At 39.0% G+C, this 21,313-nt stretch overlaps 3 protein-coding genes across 8 annotated transcripts in view; 1 reads left to right on the top strand and 2 right to left on the bottom strand.

The window, feature by feature from the left end:
- ACBD7 (acyl-CoA binding domain containing 7) overlaps positions 1-1,805 on the bottom strand; it is a 35,619-nt gene extending 33,814 nt beyond the window's left edge. For all 3 annotated transcript variants that reach the window (XR_008558083.1, XM_008148820.3, XM_054726053.1), the window contains exon 1: positions 1,510-1,805. The gene's annotated coding sequence lies outside the window, so the exon portion shown is untranslated. The remainder of the gene's footprint in view (positions 1-1,509) is intronic.
- Positions 1,806-3,265: 1,460 nt separating this feature from the next.
- On the top strand, positions 3,266-8,305 carry RPP38 (ribonuclease P/MRP subunit p38). Of its 3 annotated transcripts, XM_054726020.1 has the most exons (4): positions 3,266-3,360; positions 3,747-3,797; positions 5,074-5,130; positions 7,359-8,305. In XM_054726020.1, exon 4 carries the CDS (start codon positions 7,374-7,376, stop codon positions 8,217-8,219), a length of 846 nt encoding a protein of 281 aa, XP_054581995.1. In that variant the 5' UTR covers positions 3,266-3,360; positions 3,747-3,797; positions 5,074-5,130; positions 7,359-7,373; the 3' UTR covers positions 8,220-8,305. The 3 variants fall into 3 exon arrangements, with proteins under 3 accessions (XP_054581995.1, XP_054581999.1, XP_054582004.1); XM_054726024.1 differs by lacking the exon at positions 3,747-3,797; XM_054726029.1 differs by lacking the exons at positions 3,266-3,360; positions 3,747-3,797; positions 5,074-5,130 and adding an exon at positions 5,363-5,432.
- Positions 8,306-10,739: 2,434 nt separating this feature from the next.
- NMT2 (N-myristoyltransferase 2) overlaps positions 10,740-21,313 on the bottom strand; it is a 76,504-nt gene continuing 65,930 nt past the window's right edge. For both annotated transcript variants that reach the window (XM_054726009.1, XM_054726013.1), the window contains 3 exons: positions 13,518-13,685; positions 11,806-11,943; positions 10,740-11,401 (listed from right to left, as the gene is read on the bottom strand). In XM_054726009.1, the coding sequence (XP_054581984.1) occupies positions 11,381-11,401; positions 11,806-11,943; positions 13,518-13,685 (327 nt within the window). In that variant the 3' untranslated portion in view covers positions 10,740-11,380. The remainder of the gene's footprint in view (positions 11,402-11,805; positions 11,944-13,517; positions 13,686-21,313) is intronic.

Below are 21,313 nucleotides of genomic sequence, written 5' to 3'. Positions count from 1 at the left end.
TTTTCTGTGATGAGTTTAACATTACTTTGTCACTAATCAGAGATGTTAGCTTTTTTTCATAAATCTAAGTGGTTTAAATGCTAGATTAAATACTACAATATGGTTATCCATTTCTAATATATGGTTTCATGTGATTGGTTGAATTTGTTTATGGTCTGATTGGTCTAAACCAGGGGTCCTCAAACTTTTTAAACAGGGGGCCAGTTCACTGTCCCTCAGACCGTTGGAGGGCTGGAATATAGTTTTAAAAAAAATGAACAAATTCCTATGCACACTGCACATATCTTATTTTGAAGTAAAAAAAACAAAATGGCAAAAACACCCGCATGTGGCCCATGGGCCGTAGTTTGATGACGCCTGGTCTAAACATCTGTCAATGATGAAGTTTCACAAAATGCAAGGATGGTAATCAGGGTCAGCAAAACACTCATATTTGTGTTGTTTATAAGAAACGAATCTATTAGTGCTATCAGATTCATTACAAACAGGTCGGTAGGCTGAAAATCAAAACAGGAGTCTTAATACTTTCTGACTAAACAATACTATTAAAATGAAGCCATCTCTATAATAGTAAAGTTATAAAGTCAGTGATGTCAAAATATTGAATTGGTGATTACAATGCTTGTGATTATATTACAACTTTAGATAAGTAAATAATTTTCTACAACATTCTAATAGATGTCATTTTCTGAAACAAACAGCTAATATAATACCCCCAAAACAAACAAGTAAGTAAGCATAGCCTAGACATGAAAGGTCCCATTTCATATCATTTTAAAGTTAGAATATTCTAAGAGAACTCCTTGCAACAAAACTATCCAGGACCGCCCAGCCAGTGTGGCTCAGTGATTGAGCATCAACCTATGAACCAGGAGGTCACGTTTTGATTTCCAGTCAGGACGCATGCCTGGGTTGTGAGCTTGATCTCCAGTGTGGGGTGAGCAGGAGTCACCTGACCAATGACTCTCTCATCATCATCATCATCATCATTATCATCATCATCATTCTCTCTCTCTCTCTCCCTCCCTCCCTCCCTCCCCTCCTCCCTCCCTCCCTCCCTCCCTCCCTCCCTCCCTCCCTCCCTTCCTCCCTTCTTCCCTCCCTCTTCCTGCCTCTCTGAAATCAATAAGAATACATATGTTTTAAAAACACTATCCAGGACCATTTTACTGTCAACAAGTTTCAGAAAAAGACTATACCTGACAGGAGGCACTTTTACCTTAATTTGGTTGAATATTTATACTTTTAGAATATTCAGAGTAAAGGTCCATAAATGTCTTGGCAGCTTCACCCAACCTAACAAGACACAACGACTAGTTCAGGGCTTCAACTTCTCAAAGCACCACTGGCAACAATCTCTCATTTGCTTTAATATTCCTCAGTAAACTTGTGAAATTTTTAGCCTTTAGTTTCAATAATAATGTGTAACCAGGACTGAATTTAAGTATATAGGGCTTATGATTTTGTCTCCACTCTGCTCTTTTGGTTATAATATTGCATGTGTCTTACCTATTAATATCCAGTTAATGTATTCTGCAACTGAGCTCCAGAACACAATTATGTCTTCCTCCTGGGGAAGCCACTGCTCCCCACCTAGAATCCATCTCCTCCTATTTTGTCAACAACCCTACTTCTTAGTTATGGAGCCAAAAGATGCTCTGGGAAGGTGGGTCCATCTTCAGGAGAAAAATCATAGTTGGCCTAAGCCGGTCTTGCTTGACTCCTTCACCTCTGCAGTGACTCGTTTAGGCATGGGCTGTCCAATAAGCCACTAAGGGAAGTATATTGGGGCTTCTTCGATTTTTCTTTCTGGTAAAAAAGAAAGAAATTCATGAGGCAAAACTTACTGCCTTATACAAGGTGATTGTGTAGGATGTGATGATTGGAATTGTGACCTTGAGAGGACAAGCTTGAGGGCAAATGCCAACATTCTGAGGATGGCAAATGGAAATATAGAAAGCCCTTGGGATTTTGATGAACTGCTGTGTAGCCAAATGAGCCAGCTCTGGAAAACCTCCAGACTTCTGTGACAGATAATAACCCCTATTGAATAACCACTTTCAGTAGGATGCTTTGAAAGCATCATCATCCCTTCAACTGGATGGAAATACATGCACCTTTAGACTATATTTAACACAGGTGGCACATGTGGGTATGAAGAAGCACAGTCTATGCAACAAAGTGTTCCCCACTTTCCTTTTTGGCAAGTAGGATCTTTACTGTGCTCCAGCCCAAGGCTTCCTGTCACGTGAGGGACTGACCATGTCTGGGACCACAGACAAGTACTGTTAGTGTATATGGTAAAATATACATAACATAAAATTTATTATTTTAACCATTATTAAATGTGCAATCCAGTGGAATTAAATACATTCACAATACTGTTTCACCACCACATCTATCTACTTCCAAAACGTTTTCATCTTCCCCCACAGAATCTCTATATCCATTAAATAATAGTTTCCCATCCCCTCTTCCTCTCAGTCCTGGTAACCTCTATTCTGTTTTCTGTCAGTATGAATTTGCCTATTCTTGGTAGCTCATATAAGTTTAATCATACAATATTTGTCATTTTGTGACTGACTTATTTCTCTTTGCGTAATGTTTTTCAAGATTCATCCATGTTATAGCATGTGTCAGTACTTCATTCTTTCTTTTATGGATGAATAATGTTCCGCTGTGTGTATATATCACATTTTGTCCATCCATTCACCTGTTGATAGGTGCTTTGAGTTGTTCCCACCTTTTAGCTATTGTGGATAATGTTACTATGAGCATTGGCCTGTAAGTATCTGTCCAGTGCCAGCTTTCAATTCTTTCGGATATACAGGAGTGAGCGAAAGTAGGCATGTTTTTCCCCTCAAATCACCCTCATCTTCCATTTATCTTTGTGTGTGTGTGCCCCTCCCTTCTGGATCCTCTATTTATCTTGATTTTTATGGAACTGGGGATTCCCACAGGGATTCGGTGAAGATGAGGACACTGGGCCGGGGTTAGGTGTGGCGGCCCTTAGGCAAGCCAAATACAGAAAAGCGGGAAGAGAGAGAGGGCTGCAACTGCCAGGCGCTGAAAAGTAGAAATTGGGTCAGAGGGGAGAGGGTGGCAGGTGAGAGGACCAACCTTCAGGAGACTATTGGCGTCAGACTGGCTCCCAGATCAGGGAGTGGAGCCGGCTAGCAGCAGGTTACCGTGGCAACCGTGAGATCTCGCGAGACAGACATCGCGCCTGCGCAGTGCTGCTGCAGGGCCCTCTCCGGAGCCGCCCACCCCCACCAGACTCCCAAACTCCAGGTTGTTACAGCTTGGTCCTCCCTCTGTACCCCTTCGGCCGCGGGTGGCAGTGAGCCGACATTTCCTGTTGTAAGTGAGATAACGCAGACTGATGAAGTGTGGAGTTCAGGGAGCATCTGGAAGGCGGAACGGGGAGGGCGAGGGTTGTGCGCACGCGCACGGCGGCTCACGCGGAGCCGGCGCTGCCGCGATCGGGAGAGGGAGCAGGGACCGCGGAGGGGCGGGAGGGGGCTCACCCGGCTGGGGTCGTGGCTGGGACTCGCGGGGTGCGGGCTTGACGGCACGCAGGGTCTCCAGGGCTTGCCCTTGACCCCGCCTCCCCCGCCTGGCGGCCCTGCCCAGACTGTCCCGGCCTCGGGCCTTGGCTCACGCCCCGTGCTCGGCCTGGAGTTGAGCGTCTTGGGTACGAGAACTACTAAGATAAAGCCTCACTCTGGCCTTACAGTACTCCACAGCCTGGAAGTGGAGTCGGACAACAAAGTAACTACAATGGTGTATGCTACATGGTAAAGTACCGAAGGCTCTAGGTACCAGGGGGGGGGGATTAACCCTGGGCCTGGCCTTCCCTCCTCCGCAGGATCCAGAAGCCGGGAGGCATCCCCGAGGCCATTCTCTGCTTCACTCCTGGTTGATCACTATGTTTGGAAGATTTCACCTCTTGGCTCTTTTAATTAGCATGTATTTCTGTCCATCCCCTCTGCAGCTACTCATCTGCAGGCCACCATCATTTATTTATTTTAAATATATTTTTATTGTTTTCAGAGAGGAAGAGAGAGAGAAACATCAGTGATGAGAGAGAATCCCTGATCGGCTGCCTCCTGCACACCCCTCACTGGGGATGGAGCCCACATCCCGGGGAATGAGCCCTTCATTCCGCTGGCCCGCACTCTATCCACTGGGCCAGCCAGGTAGGGCCCACCATTTTTTACTAGGACTTCTCCGGGAGCCTCTTTACTGCTTCCAGCCTTGGCAAATGACCCTTCTGCACCCCAGTCCACAAAGGTCTTTCTGCAGTGCTTGCCTAGTCCTGCCACTCCTCTGCTTTAAGGTGACAGAGCGGCTTCCCACTGTAAGGCCTTCGAGGACCTTCACCATCTGGTCCTTACCCACCTTTCCTAGTATCTCACTACTCTCTCTAGCATCTGCCCCAGTGACATTGACTTACCTCCTCTAATGCTGTTCCTTGGGCATGCTACTTGGTACTCCCTTTGGTAGGCCTTCTTCAGGTATGTAGTCGAAGGGTCACTTCCTCCAGGAGGCCCTTCCTGACCCCCTCAACTAAGTCAGGCTTCTGCTGTGTTTCCTTAGTATCCTGTTGTCCCCTGATCTGAATGTCTTACTGTATTATCTGCTGATACGTCTTCCTCATAGATTCTAAGCTCAGTGAGTCCAGTGACTGTTTTTCTGTACTATTACTGTGGGTAATCCAGAAGAACTTAAAGAAAGGGGGCTGTCAGGCAGAGGGAATGATGTGCATAAAGACAGCGAGAGGAGAAGCTGATGACCTCAGTAAGTAGCATGTGGTCCAGTAGCGGGATATGTGTGATGGGGCACAAAGAGAAAGGTTGGTGGGGAGATGGGGCCAGTGTGTGGGGGGGCCTTAAAGAGTTTGCACTTGATCCCATATTGGCAGTAGAAGCCTCCAGTCAGCTCCAAAGGCACCTCAGCAAGGGCTTATTTTTCTCCTCCAAAGCTGTTACTTCTCTTTATCAGTGAGTAGTTCTGCATTATAGGGCATTAAGATTCTGCTTATCTGAACTCGGTTCTCATCTCCCCCACCAGATTCTGAAGACAGAAGGAGTTAATGCACATCTTGCTGTCTCTCCAGAGCACATAACTGTAAGTATTTATTCTGTGTTTGAATGTTGATACATTAACTGACTTGCAGTTTGGCAGGAGCTCTGTTAGATCATTTTTGTCTTGTCTTCCTGACCACCTTCAGCCTGCTACCAGCATTGGATTTGAATGGGCTACTTCCCAGTTCCCTGAGCTTGAGTGGAGCATGTAGGGAATGGGGGTAGAGGCGGGCGGTGCAATGTGGTTGGTTTGAAGACTGCAGCTAAGTCTCTAGCAGTGGACATGATACTGATATGAATGAGATATGACCACTCACCCCATGGAATTGTGGAGACCAGGAAGAGGTCAGTAGACCATTTTTAGAGCTATTCAGTGTGGATAGGCCTCCTGTCCTACACCTGTGGTTCCTAAGTCCAGTTCTGCATCACGTTCACCCAGCCAGCTTTTTACAAGTCCAATGCACCAGCCTTATTCTCAAACTCCAATTGAGTAGATCTATTGTAAGGACCAACTATCTCTGTTTTAAAGGCCACAGATTATTTTTGAAGTGCAGCCAGGATAGGGAGAGCATGAAATTTAGATTTGGAAACCAGCTGTGACTTCAAGCAAGGTGTTTGACCCGAGTCGGTTTCCTCATCCACATGCTGGGCAATTAATTATACAGGAAATTTGTGAGACTCAAGTTAACACATGGAGAAAGTACCTTATAAATTGACATTCCATAGAGACACTTGCTTGTCAACATCAGTAGACAGCCCAGTAACTAGGAGTTCAATTGGAGAGGACTTAATTCCTAATCCTGCATGGAGTTTCAGGGAGGGCAGGCCTCAGTGGTATAAATGAGGGAATATCTGGGATGAGAAAATCTGGTTACCTGAAAGTAGGGATAGTTCCAAACTCCAGATGTCTCCACAGCTGGCTTCACTTCCTTGAGTTTTGCCACGTGGGTCCCTATGGTTGTTATCTGAGCTCCAGAAAGAATGTGAGGAAGAAAACTTGAGTGAAGAGAAAGGAATATGCAGTTGTCTCTGGGAAGGAGAAACATGATATACTCCCTAGTGGGTTTTTTTTGTTTGTTTTGTTTATTGATTTCAGAGGGAGAGATAGAAACCTTGATGAGAGAGAAAAATTAATATTGACCGCTGCCTCTTACAGGACCCCTGCTGGGGATTGAACAGGAGACCTCTTGGTGTATGGGTCGATGCTCAACCACTGGGCCACACCAGCTGGGCTAGACTAGTGTTTTATAACATTTTCCCAATTAGGCTCCTGGTTATTTTTCCCTAATGGATTAGTATCTTTAAATTTCAGTACAAAATCTTGCTAGTTTTCATCAAATTGCCAGCTGGAGGAGCAGTTGGCTTGGAATAACTGTAGGAAGGGGGACTGTCCACCTGCATGTGTATCAAATGTTTTAGGGAGCGTGTACAAGAAGTTCAGAGTCCAGGGAGGAAGACTTACAAGAGGCATAAAATGAAAGTATCATTTGAATTTTTAATCATGTGCACATGTTACTATTGCAGTTCTTTAAAAATATCACATGTAAAAAATCTCACAGATTGTGAGCTCCATGCAAGTGAACAAGGGGACTTAAGTGGGTGGATGTGGGGACTTGTTCACACTGAACCCCAGGGCCTAGAACACTGCCTGCACATTTGGAGGTGCTCAGTGAATATTTGTTGAATGGATGAATGGAAGCCTAACTAGAGAGGAATTTACAGAATGGTAACAAATCTATGAGATTAATATCATACAGCCATTAAGAGGATAACCGCTAATTCTGAACAAGTAGATTTTTATTGATTTTTCAATAATACTTTTATTGATTTTTACTGAGAATAAGGGAGAGAGAGAGAGAGAAACATCCATGTGAAAGCGAAACATTGATTGGCTGCCTCCTGCACACCCCCTACCGGGGATTGAGCTCGCAACCCTTGGTGCTTGGAACAATACCCAAGCAATTGAGCCACTTGGGTCAGGGCAACATGAAACATTTTTAATAAACTAAATAAATAAATAGAATCTCACTGTGATTGCAATAATGCAAAACATTCATATATGGCCTACATATGAATAAAAACAAAGCCATGAAAAAAATGGGGAAAATAAATTACTGAATCTTAAAAGAGAGGTCAAGTGTATGGTTACATAATTGGTCCTCTATGATTAGTCCTGCTGTAGCCTGTAAAGAATCGGAACAAGTATAACCAGGATACTCTTAAGACCTGCACTGCTAGTTAACAATTTTCCTTTGTTGTTTTGCTTCTCAGTGAAAGATTTTTATAATGGCTGCAGCTCCTCAGGCACCAGGGAGGGGCTCGGTTCGGAAGACAAGACCTTTAACTGTAAAGACATCATTGAACAACCCGTATACTATCTGCTGGAGTGCTCTGGATAGAGAGGATTTGCACTTCATCTTACAGACACTTGAAGACAGATTTAAATCAATTGGACTTGAGAAAATTGAGAATAAGAAAAGAAGTAAAAAGCAGTTTTTTAAAAAACAAGGCAGAGACAAATGTAGCATAGATGTTCATATGAGTGAAGATCTGAAGGAGAAAAAAACAGAAGATAACGAACAAGTATCAGGGTGGACTTCTGTCCATGTGAGGAAGCAGCTTGCCATTGGCGTTAATGAAGTCACCAGGGCTCTGGAAAGAAACGAACTGCTTTTGGTTCTAGTGTGTAAGTCAGTCAAGCCTGCGATCATCACCTCACACCTGATTCAGTTAAGTTTAAGCAGAACGGTTCCTGCTTGTCAGGTTCCCCGTCTCAGTGAGAGAATTGCGCCTGTTATTGGCTTAAAATGTGTCCTGGCTTTGGGATTCAAAAAGAACACCACTGACTTTGTCAATGAAGTGAAAGCTATAATCCCCAGAGTACCCACTTTAAATGTACCATGGCTCCAGGACAGACTTGAAGACTCCAGGGAAAATTCAGAGTCCGAATCTTTGGAAAGCCAAGGCAAAGAGATTTGGGACACTTCCTTTGAAGACCTCTCTAAACATAAGAGAAAGTTCACCGAAGGTCAGCAGGCTGCAGTGCTACAACCCCTTAAAATAAAGAAACTAATTCCAAACCCTAATAAAAAAAGAAAACCACCCAAAAGTAAAAAAATTACTTCGAAGTAATCATGTATAAACTTGTCACTTCATACAATTGGAAAATGACACCTTGTAAAAAGAAACCTTGAAGCTAATAAACTGAATTACTTTTACATAGATTTGTGGGAGATTGTTTGGTAAATGTTCCTTTCAAATGCGTAAGGCTTTTTAGACAGCACCGATATGCTGAAGCTTAAAAACACTAAATGCAGGAAATATTCAGAAGTATGCATATCAAAAGTTTATTGACACTAATGTCCATGCTTGTATAGATTCACTGTTTTAAAGGTTGGTACAATGCTTGCGAGCAAAAACATCTGTATTCTACAGCACTTAACACCTTTCTCTCACACCTGGGAAATGGACCACAGCAAACATGGTTCAAATCAGCAGAGTAGATGGAAGTGATTGCAGATACACCATCGGTTTTAAAGGAAAGATACTAAATGCTAAGCCATACATTGTCTTCAGAAACAATACATCAGATTTTCATTTCCTCCTATTTTACTTTCTTTGGGTAGGTCTAAGCATTGGCTTGGGAAAAAGGCTTGACACCTATAGGAAAAGCCAGATAAGGTCTTTTGACTAGATAGAATTCACCCCTTTACATGGTTAACATTTCCTTGAAAATTTAACATGTATAAAAAGTGTGATGGTAATTAGGTGAAATGAGGCAGGAATAAAATAAAAAAATGGAGCTTGGATTCTCAGAGGCAGGTCTGTACTATGACGGGCATCCTTCATGTAGGAAATGGAGCATAATCAGTACTCTGGTTATGACAGTGTCTGCTACCTACAGTGTGTGTTTGGAAAAGTAACTTTCTAATTTAAGGGGAAGAGTGGCCAGAGTTTATTTTCAGCTTTAAATCGGTTTGATGCATGAATTATGCCATTTCCACTCATTTAAATTTTACTGAATACTATCGTGGCCAAAAAAAAAAAAAATCCCTTAAGAAATTGAGTATTTTTATTATTGACAAATGATTCAGGACAAATGTAGGTTTCTTGAATATGTAAAACACTATACTACACTGAAATTTAGTTCTAATAGCTACTTAAACAGCAGTTTTACTGATTATTTTAAAATAGTCATTGATAATCTGCTTAAATTATAGAGGCAAATATGCTAGTTATTTTTAAATGAGAAAAATTTCTATAAAATTGGAATTGTAGCCCGTGACAAAATTTCTGACTGGCAATTCTGCAATTATTTGAAAACCTCCCTTTGTATGACTTTGCTATAAAAATGAATGGAACATAATTCCCAACTGTGCCCTGGCTTCAGATTAAGTTAAAATCTCATTTATTTAATTCTGGTATCTCAAAAAAGTTTCAGTGAATTGGTTGTTTTGCTTCTTGAAGTTTTCATCTTCTGTTAAGGAAGAACAGTAATACCACTGGGTGGAATCATCCTAAGTAAGAATTCTTCCCTTCTGTCTTCAAGAAAGTACACAAGAGTTATCGCAGTACACTCTACTGTGGGCCCATGCGCGCCCTCTACCGGTAGTCTCACAGATACCACAAGCCCTGGGTTGGCCTGTTGGTTAATGGCAAACTGCAGAAAAGTAGCTTTCAGCTCCTTAATGTAAATCAGGATCAACAATTTTTCTTTAAGGGCCAGATAGCAAATATGTTAGGCTTTTTGGTTCATACAATCTCTATTGAAACAAATCAACTCTGTCTTTTCTAGCATGAAGCAGCCACAGGCAGTATATAAGTGAATGAGTGTGGATGTGTTCCAATAAATATTATGGATGCTAAAATTTGAAATTCATACAATTTTCATGTGTCCCAAAATGTTACTATTTTCCTCTAACCACTCAAAAATGTAAATACCATCCTTAGCTTAGGGTGTACAGAAACATGTGATGGGCTGGATTAGGGTGATGGGCCACAGTTGCTACCCCTGCCTGGTATAAGATAGGACTGGTTTCATTTGACTACTTATAACATGGAGAAAAAGCCATCATGTTGTTGAAAATAATTAAAATTTTCTGGACAGAACAGCCTAGGCACTGGAAGAGGGAAGGCAGAAAAAAGTAACTACTTCGTGGAATGAGTTAAGGCCAGTTTATACGGCCTCACTTAGCATCTTTTTTCTCCTTGGACTATTGGCAATATATATATATATAATACACTGTGAAACTTGCTTTTTAAAATTTTAGATAAAAACACCATCAGTAACAAAAGTATGAATACTTATTTACAAATAAGACATTTTCTATTAGCATGACAGCTTTCATGATAAATTAAAGTCAGCATTAAGGAATATGTGCAATTTTGCATAAGTAATAAAAACATTCAAACTATCAATATCCTGATAGCACTAGTAAATTCCACTGGGCAGTTCCTTTGACTTTAGCACTTATATTTTCTTTTCCTCACATATCCTTGCTGTTCCTGAAAAGAAACGAGTTTGTGCAGCAGCAGCAAAGTCTAGTTAGTCATGGGTGCATATTTCAGAGAGCACATTTCATGTTTGCACAAAACTTTGCTTTTGAACCCATCCACCAACCTGTTGAACATTAAAGTACAAATTTGTGTTGTTTAAAAAAAAAAACTTGTGTTGTTTATTGATTTGGCAACTTTGCTTCTGGAGAAATAAATGTACTAGTCACCCGTACATTTTTATCTTGTTCTACACACAAACACCCACCACTCATCATTGAGTTGTGGAAGTGCTGATTCCAGAAATGTTTCCAATGATAGCATGGAAGGTGATAGGAGGAAAAATTTCCCAACTGGATCCTTTATTCTGTTACACGGACAAAAAGACCATCACTTGATAAACAGAAATGCAGCAGTTCATCTCCACACATTAGCAAAGATTTTCTTACCCACTCTGACTTCAGTTCCGTCCATAAAAAAAAGTCCCTTTCTAGAGAATGGAAAAATACCTTCAAGAGATGGTCAAAAGTTTGAAAATTAGAGGAATGTGCTCTTTGTACCCTTTCATCCCTCCTTCAAATGGGTCAACAGTGAAAAAAAGGAAGAATGTTAACATTCTAGCTAGACATATGTAGTATTGGTCACATATGGATGTTTTTCATCTTTTCCAATTATTACTGACTGCATCGATTTCACTTAGGTTGTGCTTTTATTCTTTGGAATGACAGTTCCAGGAATCATTAAATAGAATATTAACAAATGATGGATGATATCAGAGTTCTAGGAATGGAAACATCCATCTATTGTAATACAAGTCCAACCTAAAGGAAGGGAAGAAATGGAATAGTAAGAACAGGTAAGCAAAAGAGAAATCTATAATAATCTATAATAATAAAAGCATAATATGCTAATTAGACAGAACGTCCTTCCGGACAAAATTCCAGACGAAGCCAGGGCTGTGAGGGAAGCCCAGGTCTCAGGTGCTTGCCGGTGGCCAGAGGGAAGCCAGTCCCAGGTGCCAGAGGGAAGCCGGTGCTGGCAGCCAGGGAAAGGGAGGCCTACTCTTGCACGAATTTCGTGCATCGGGCCTCTAGTTAAGTTATACTGTAGTACAATAGAACTGTATTTTTTTAAAGCTACTAAAAAAATTAATAATCCTAAGGGAAGTATGGAATTTCCTAGATAAATATATTAAGTTTATAAAGCATATATCAACTTTTCTTACCTTTTCAGAATCTGTTCCTGGACACCTCCAATTGTACAAGTAATACTGTAAATTGCCATCTCCTATTCCAAACTTGAGTTTTTCCAAGAATGTCTTATTTTCCATCAAATCTAGTGCATTGAAAACATCAAATCCTTTCTGCCAATGTAAAAAGGATTGAAAATTTCAAAAGACTAGAGTGTTTTCTGTATTATTTCAGCATAACATGGAATTCCTATAATAACCTGAATATGCACTTATAATAAGATTCAATGTCTGTAATATATATAATATAGGTTAAGAATTCAGTTATATATAACTAGCAGTGAATCTGTCTTACATAACTAGCAGTGAATCTGATGAAGTCAGCTATCCAGCAATGCTGAATTACAAACAGTATACCAGCTAACAGTGACATAACAAAATCTATTAAAAGTTCAGAAAATATTTGTTCCTGTTTTAGAAGGAACAGTCACCTAGATGGCTCCATCTCCAGAACTGTTACTTACTGGTCTAAGTTCTGACTTAGCTCAAGTTATAGCCAAGAAACCAAAGCTGTAAAAACTTTAAATAGTATATCTTGGGCTGATAATGGAAAATAAGTTTTGTAAAATTTAATAGTAAAAATCTAATGTCTTTAAAATGTTAGATAATACTATGCAAAATGTGATATAGATGAAGCACCTAAATTTCTATGACTTAGGGCTTTTACATTAAATAACTTATTACTGGCCTTTTGGGGGAAGTAGTTGAAAATAAGCAATAGGATGAAATAATCAGGATAATGTTGATTTGGGTATCCACTAGTAATGGTTGTTTTATGTGTTTTAAAAAATAATCAAATACTAGTAAATGCAAGGAAGACACTTTTGAGGTGTTCCCAAATTCTCATGAATATTTTCTCATATTCAATAATTACTTTAAAATGTGTCTGTCTACTGATTTTAATTTATTTTTAAAGAAAAATGTTTGCAGCAAGAATTTAAATTGTCCTAACTATGACATTGAAGAAATAAAAAATATGTATATATAATAAGGCATATTTTGAATTTAATTCCTTTCATTTTAAAGTCCTTTAATTTTGCCCTAACGGGTTTGGCTCAGTGGATAGAGCGTCAGCCTGCGGACTGAAGGGTTCCAGGTTCGATTCTGATCAAGGGCATATACCCCGATTGTGGACACATCCCCAGGGGGGTGTGTGCAGGAGGCAGCTGATCGATGTTTCTAACTCTCTATCCCTCTCCCTTCCTCTCTGTTAAAAAAAAAAATCAATCAAGTATATTAAAAAAATAATAAAGTCCTCTCATTTTAACAATAATCCCCTTTAAAAATAAAGTCCCTTTTACTTTAAAATTCAGAGACCATTTATTTAAATAAAAAAACTGATTGATGCTAATTATTCACTACAAAACAAACATGTATTTTCCTTATATCATGGGATCATGTATTAATATTATATTTCTTATGGGTTTTATGTACTCTTATGTAAATGTTTAAAGTATCTACTTTATACAAAATGACTTTCTGGTTAGGTTGCAATAGAGTTAATGATGAAAATAGCCACTGAAGTTTTACAAACTTATCAAAATTCTTCGACCTGATGGTCAAAAGTAATAAACAAACAAAGACTCAAATTAATTCCTCCTGTGTGAAAGAAAATACAATAAGATGCTTTATGTACTTTGACACACATATTTGGAAAAACACAGGATAAAAAGGAATGAATTGCTTACCAATTTAGCTATAATGAGCGCATCATTCATGAGGTCTAACAGGGGCGTCTCTGTGTGAATGTTGTAGAAGGAGTAGGCAGCCTTGAGGCTCTTATGAGCAGGGTGGTGCATGACTGTGGAGGGGAGTGTGTAGAAGCTCAGGAAGTCAGTAAGTTTACCACTGGAGTTCTAAAGAACAAAGGTAGCATCAAGTAAATACCTTCTATTATCCATGCATTTAAGCTAACTTTCTTATCTTTGACTTACTTTCTGTTAGAATAAAAGCAACAAGTCATACTTCTCCCTCAGCAGTCTGATATGGAGCCTTGTAAAATATGTTCTGTAGAGGTCGAGAAGAGTTTGGGGTTGTAACTTTAGGCTAAATGCTAATTAATGATTTGCATAAAGATCTTAATCAGTAGAAAGTTTTAAAAGGAAAGCTTTCCTTGGGATGATTAATGAGTCTCTCCAGACTTACAGAAAAGTAATCAAAATAAAATAATTGCTTTTACAGAAATAAGAGTGTTAAGGATTAGATGCTGCCTTTTCCAGCTAACAGACACTATATAATTTAACATCTTCTTGGCACAAGGGGAGAATTTTATTTTATTAGCTTAAAGCAAAGTTAGATAGAGTTTGGAAGCTGTTTTTAGAAGCTTATGGAAGGTACTGGTATTACACCAAAATATACATATGTGAGTAACAGAAAATCTGAAGCTATCAAAAATTAAAAGGGATATAATAGTGATATTTATTTCATTATCATTGGTATACTCTTCAATACAAGAAATTAGCTGGTGTCATTTGGATTGTTTTAAGAGCTGTGGTAACCTATGCAGTTTGCATATAATTCAAACGAAATGTTTGAATTACACAGCTGAGGAGGCTAGTCCACATGCATGCTATTGCTAGTATTTCTTTCAGCAGAAAAGACAATTCTTTACGGATGGATGATCTGGTCTTTGAGTTTTCCTGATTTATTAAACCATGTTTTAGAATTTAAGAAATTAAGAGACATTAAGCTATTCTCTATTGTGTTGTATTAGCAGCTCAGTATTAGAGATGAATTAGAGACCTAAACTATCAACGTTAATAAATACAGGCAGTCCTCTGGTTACATCAGACTCAATGTACGTAGTTTCATGGTTACTTCGCCATCTCCCATTTATTTATTAAAAAAAAAAAGTTCCGTCATTTCAACACATGTACATACGTATGTGCTTTATGTTTTTTATTATTTATTTACCACAAGTAAAGGTCAGGAATTGTTATCTTTCTTTTACACTTTTTTTACTGTTTCACTCCATTACTGCTGTGTATATGCTCCATGTGAGTGACGTAGGTGCTTATGTAGGTGGGTTCTGACTTACAGCGAAAATCGCCTTACGTCGCACCTAGGAATGGATCTCCAAAGTAACCTGAGGACCTACTGTATTTTCAACTTAAAAAGTAATATAACAGAAAAAATTTTAAAAACCTTAATAGATGGGCTTAACAGTAGAGTGGAGATGACAGAGGACAGAATCACTGAACTTGAAGAATTCAGTAGAATAAACCCAATCTGAACAAAAAAAAAGAAAACAGACTTAAAAAAACACCATGAATTAAGTCTCAGGGATCTGTGGGACAGTAACAAAAGATTCAACATTCATATCATTGAAGTCCCAGAAGGAAAGGAGAAAGAGTGGAGCTGAAAAAGTATTTGAAGAAATAATGGCTAAAAACTCTCCAAACTTGGTAAAATGCATACAACAGATTCAAGAAGCTGAGTGAGCCTTAACAGGATAGACCAAAAAAAAAAAAAAAAAAAAAAAAAAAAATCCACTCCAAGATGCACCATAGTTGAAGTTCCAAAAACTAAAGACAAAGAAAAATCTTGAAAGTAGCCATAGAAACCAATGCATTACCTATATATAACCAATTAGACTGACAGAAGATTTTGCATCTGAAATCATATAGGCCAGAAGGAACAACTTTTTTTTTTTAAGTGCTGAAAGAAAAGAACCATCAAGTATGAATTCTATATCTGGTGAAACTATCTTTCAGGAATGAAGGGGAAATGACATTCTCAGACAAATGAAAACTAGACGAATTTGTTGCTAGTAGACATACCTTTAGGACTAGCCAAAAGAAATTCTTCAAGTAGAAAGGAAATAATAAGGAATCTTGGTGCACCAAGAAGAAAGAACAAACAACAGAAACAGCAGAAATTCTGGTATACAGTTAACCCTTGAACAAGATGGGAGTCCTTAACACTCTTATTTCTGTAAAAGCCGACCCCCTGGACAGTTGAAAACCTGCATATAACTTTTAACTCCCCCAAAACTTAACTAATAGCCTACTGGACATCTTACTAATAACATAAATAGTCAATTAACACATATTTTGTATGGTATATGTATTATATACTATATTCTTATGATAAAATCAGCTAGAAAAATGTTATTAAAATTAAAATCATAAGGAAGGGAAAGTGCATTTATATTACTGTACATATTTACTGAAAAAAGTCTGTATATAAGTGGATCTACACAGTTCAAACTTGAGTTGTTCAAGGGTCAACTGTACTATAAATTATGCTTCAACTCTTAAGTTTTAGAAATTTACTTGATGATTGAAACAAAAGTTAAAATGCCATCTGATACTCAAGACATTGATAATTAAAAGTCAATAATGTAAAGGGACTAAATGAAAGTGAAGTCACTTGAAGTGGTAAAATGTTGATACCAATAGACTATGATCAGTCACACATGTATACTGTAATAGCCAGTGCAACCATCATGAAAACTATATACATATACACTCAAATGTACTAAAAATAAGTCAAGACAGAATCCTAAAAAATTCTTCAAGCAATGCACAGGAAAGCAAAGAAAAAGAGTAACAACACCAGAGGAAACAAACAGAAAACATAATAAAAATGGTACAGTTAAGCTCTAATCCTATCTAATAAAGTGGGAATATGCTAACTGACCCTCACGCCATCATAAAGATGGCAGCACCCACAGCCAATGGAGGGAATATGCTAATTGACTGCCACACCCTCAAAGATGGCGGCACCCACAGCCACAAGATGGCAGCGCCCAGTCCCCTCAGCCCTGCGGGGGTGGCAGGTGCAGCAAGGCCAGGCCCGCTCCCAGGTGGGCCCGGCCGCTCTGCACACCTGCCTCCAGAGACCCCCAGTCCCCTCAGTACCCTAGCCGCCCAGGGCCGGCCCGAGGCGCAGGCAAGCCTCGGATGGCGGCTGCCCAGCCTACGCCTGAGGCACAGGCAAGCCTTGGATGGTGGCTGCCAGGCCGGCCTGAGGCGCAGGTAATCCTCAGATGGCGGCTGCCAGCTGATGCCCGAGGCGCAGGCAAGCCTCGGATGTTGGCTGCCCAGCCGCCCAGGGCCGCCTGAGGCTCAGGTAACCAGGGCCGCCTGAGGCTTGCACTGCCAGCAGTGGCAGCAGCAGAGGTGTGATGGGACGTCGCCTTTCCCTGATCACCAGGTCACCTCCTGCCCCTGAGGGCTCCCAGACTGTGAGAGGGGGCAGGCCGGGCTGAGGGACCGCCCCTCCAGTGCATGAATTTTCATGCACCAGGCCTCTAGTGTATCAATAATTGTCAAATGTAAATGGCCTAATATACCAATTCAAAAGAAAAGATTGGCAGAGTGGACAAACATGGCCCCAACTACATGCTGTTTACAAGAAATTCACTGCAAATTCAATGACATAGATAGACTGAAAGTAAAAGGACTATAAAAGATATACCATGCAAACATTAATTTTTAAAAGGTAAGAGTGGCGTCCAGCTGGTGTGGCTCAGTGGTTGAGTATTGGCCCATGAAACAGGAGGTCACGGTTCAATTCCCAGTCAGGGTACATGCCCTGGTTGCAGGCTCAATGACCAGTAGGGGGCATGCAGAAAGCAGCTGATTGATGTTTCTCTCTCATCAATGTTTCTCTCTCTCTACCTTCCTCTCTCTAAAATCAATAAAAATGTATTTAAAAAAAATTAAAAGTGACTATATTAATATCAAATAAAGTTACTTAAGAGCAAAGAAAATTACTAGAGACAAAGAGGGGTATTACATGATGATAGAAAGATTGATTCTCTAACTAAACACAAAGGTCCTAAATGTATAGGTACCAACAAGACCTTCTAAAATATCAAGGAAAACTGACAGAGCTGCAAGGAGAAATAGACAAATAAACACAATTATAGCTGGGGACTTCACAGCCCCTCTCATCAACTAACAAAACTATTAGAAAGAAAATTAGCAAGAATACAAAAAATCTGAATACAATCAACAGGATTTAATTGGTATATATAGTACATGCCACCTAAAAGCAAGAGAATATACATTTCATAAGCACATAGGACATTCACCAAGATAGATCACATGGGCCTAAAACAAACCTCAAGAACCCTACCAGAGTTGAAATAATAAAGCGTGTTCTCCAATCATAATAGAATGAAACTAGGAATCAATTGGACTTCTCAAACACATAAAAACTGAACAACAGAATTTAAGTATACGGGTCAAAGACAAAGTCTCAAAGGAAATTAAAAAAAAAACCCTGAATGAAAATGAAAATAGAATATACTAAAATATGTAGAATTAAGCTAAAGCAGTACAGAGAGGGACATTTATAGAAGTAAATATTTACATTGTAGCAGAGAAAGATCTCGACAATCTAAATCTGTCCCTTGAGGTATGAGAAAAAGAGCAAAATAAACTCAAAGCAAGCAAAAGGAAAGAAATAATCATAAAATCAGAAATCAATGACATTGAAAATAGGATAACAATAGAGAAAATCAATGAAACAAAAATCTGGTTCTCTGGAAAAAATAAAATTGATGCAATGCTAGCAAGACAGATAAAAATAAAGAGAAAGTATGAATCATGAATAAAAGGAATGAAATAAGGGTTATCATTATAAATCTGGCAGACATTAAAAGAATAACAAGGGCCGGGCCAGTGTGGCTCAGGGTATGTGCCCTGACCAGGAATCGAACCAGAGGGTCACGGTTCGATTCCTGGTCAGGGCACATACCCAGTTTCAGGCTCTATCCTCAGTGAGGGGCATGGAGGAGGCAGCTGATCAATGCTTCTCTCTCATTCTTAATGTTTTTATTTCTCTCTCTTCCTTCTTCCCTCTGAAATAAATAAAATATATATATGTATATATATTTTAAAAATAATATATCCTTTTAAAAAAAATAACAAGGAAGTTATTATGAACAACTTTACTCTTATAAATTTGACTGACAATTTAGCCCTGACCAGTGTGCTCTATTGGTTGGGCATCATCCAACTGTACCAAAAGGTTGCAGTTGTTGGTTCGATTCCCGGTCAGGACACATGCCTGGTTTGTGGGCTTAATCCCAGGCAGGGGGTATGCAGGAGGCAGCAAATCAATGTTCTGCTCTCATATCCATGTTTCTCTCTCTCTCCTCTCCTCCCTCTCTTAAAAAAATCAATAAAAAATATAACTACATTTGACAATTTAGAATGGACCAATGCTTCAAAAACCACAATCCATTAAAACTCAATCAAGATGAAATAGATTATCTGAATAGTCCATTATTTTAGCAAAAATAGTTCTCTAAGGTCAGATGGTTTTAACTGAAGAATTGTAGCAAATATTTAAAGAATTATCACCAATTCTATGCAATCTCTTCTAGAAAATAGAAGTAACACTTCTCAACTCATTTTATTAAGCCAGTATTATCCTGATGTCTAAACCAGACAGCATGGTACCAAGGAACAAAACAAACAAAAATCACAAAACATACCCCAAACCCTCCAGACCAAATATTTCTCATGAATTCAAAAAACTCAACAAAATATCAGTAATCCAAATTTTAAAATGTATAGAAAGAATGATATGCACCATAAACAATTAGATATTTTTCTAGGAATGCAAGAGTGGTCAAACATTTAAAAATCAATCAATGTAATATACCAAAACAACAGACTAAAGGAGAAAACTCATATGATCATATCAATTGAAGCAGAAACACTGGACAAAATTCAACACCCATTCATGGTAACAACTTGCAGCAAGTTAGGAGTAGAGGGACTTATCTCAAATTGATAAGGTGCATCTACAAAAATTCTACAGCTAACACACCTCATGATGAAAAACTGAATGCTTTCCCCCTAATATGAAGAATGAGACAAGGATGTCAACCTTTACCACTCTTATTCGAAAGAGTACTGGAAGATGTAGCTCCTGTAATAAGTCAAGAAAAATAAATAAAAGAGATACAGATAGGTCCTAGCCAGTTTAGCTCAGTGGATTGGGCATCAGCCTGCAGAGTGAAGGGTCATGGGTTCGATTCCGAGCAAGGGCATATACCTCGGTTGCAGGCTCGATCCCCAGCCCTGGTCGAGGTGCGTTCAGGAGGCAACCAATTGATGCGTCTCTTTCACATTTATGCACCTAAGCAAATCCTGATGGACATAAAGAGAGAGATTAACAGTAATAGAGTCATAGGGGATTTTTTTTAACACCCCATTGACATTAATGGATAGATCTCGCAGACAGAAAATCAACAAGGAAATGGTGGCCTTAAATGACATACTAGATCAGGTGGATTTAATTAATATCTTCAGAGCATTTCACCCCAAAGCAGCAGAATACACATATTTCTCATGTGCATTTTCTAGGATAGACCACATGTTAGGACACAAAACAAATCTCAATAAATATAGGATTAAAATTATATCAAGCATCTTCTCTGACCATAATGGTATGAAACTAGAAATCAATCATAAGAAAAAAAATTAAGAACACACAAAAACATGAAGGCTAAACAATGTTACTAAACAAGGAATGGGTTAACAGATAAGATCAAAGAAGAAATTAAAAGATACCTTGAAACAAATGAAAATGAAAACACAACAACCCCAAATCTATGGGACACAGTGAAAGCAGTCCTCGGAGGGAAATTAATAGCATTACAGGCCTACCTCAAGAAACAAGAAAATTCTCAAATAACCTAACTTTACACTTAAAAGAAATTTCAAAAGATCAATGAAACCACAAGTTGGTTCTTTGCAAAGATAAACAAGAATGACAAACCTTTCATCCGATTCATCAAGAAAAAAAGAGAGAACCCAAATAAATAAAATCAGAAATGAAAGAGAAGTAACAAGTGACTCTACAGAAATAAAAAGGATTGTAAGAAACATTATGAACAACTATATGCCAACAAATTGGACAATGTGGACAAAGTGGATAAATTCCTAGAAATATATAATCTTAAACTGAATAAGGAAGAATCAGAGAATCTGAATAGGCATATTACAACTCGTGAAATTGAAGCAGTAATAAAAAAACTCCCAACAAACAAAAGTCCTGGACTGGATGGCCTCACAGGAAGAACTAAGTCCTATTCTTCTCAAACAATTCCAAAAAATTCAAGAGGAGGGAAGACTCCAAGCTAACTTTATGAGGCCAGCATTAAACTAATTCCAAAACCAGATATACACAAAGAAAGAACATATATGAACATAGATGTGTAAATCCTCAACAAAATATTAGCAAACCATATCCAGCAGTACATTAAAAAGATCATACACCATGATCAAGTGGGATTTATTCTGGGGATGCAAAATTGGTACAATATCCACAAATCAATTAACCTGACACACACCACATAAACAAAATGAATGATTAAAATGACATGATCATATCAATAGATGTAGGAAAATCATTTGATAAAATCCAGCACCCATTTGTGATAAAAACTCAGCAAAGTGGGAACAGAGGCAACATACCTCAACATAATAAAGGCCATATATGACAAACCCACAGACAGCAC

Source organism: Eptesicus fuscus, chromosome 2 (genome assembly GCF_027574615.1).
Source record: "Eptesicus fuscus isolate TK198812 chromosome 2, DD_ASM_mEF_20220401, whole genome shotgun sequence".
Taxonomy (NCBI): domain Eukaryota; kingdom Metazoa; phylum Chordata; class Mammalia; order Chiroptera; family Vespertilionidae; genus Eptesicus; species Eptesicus fuscus.
The sequence above is the reverse complement of the archived record's forward strand: the minus strand, read 5'-3'. Positions and strand labels throughout refer to the sequence as shown.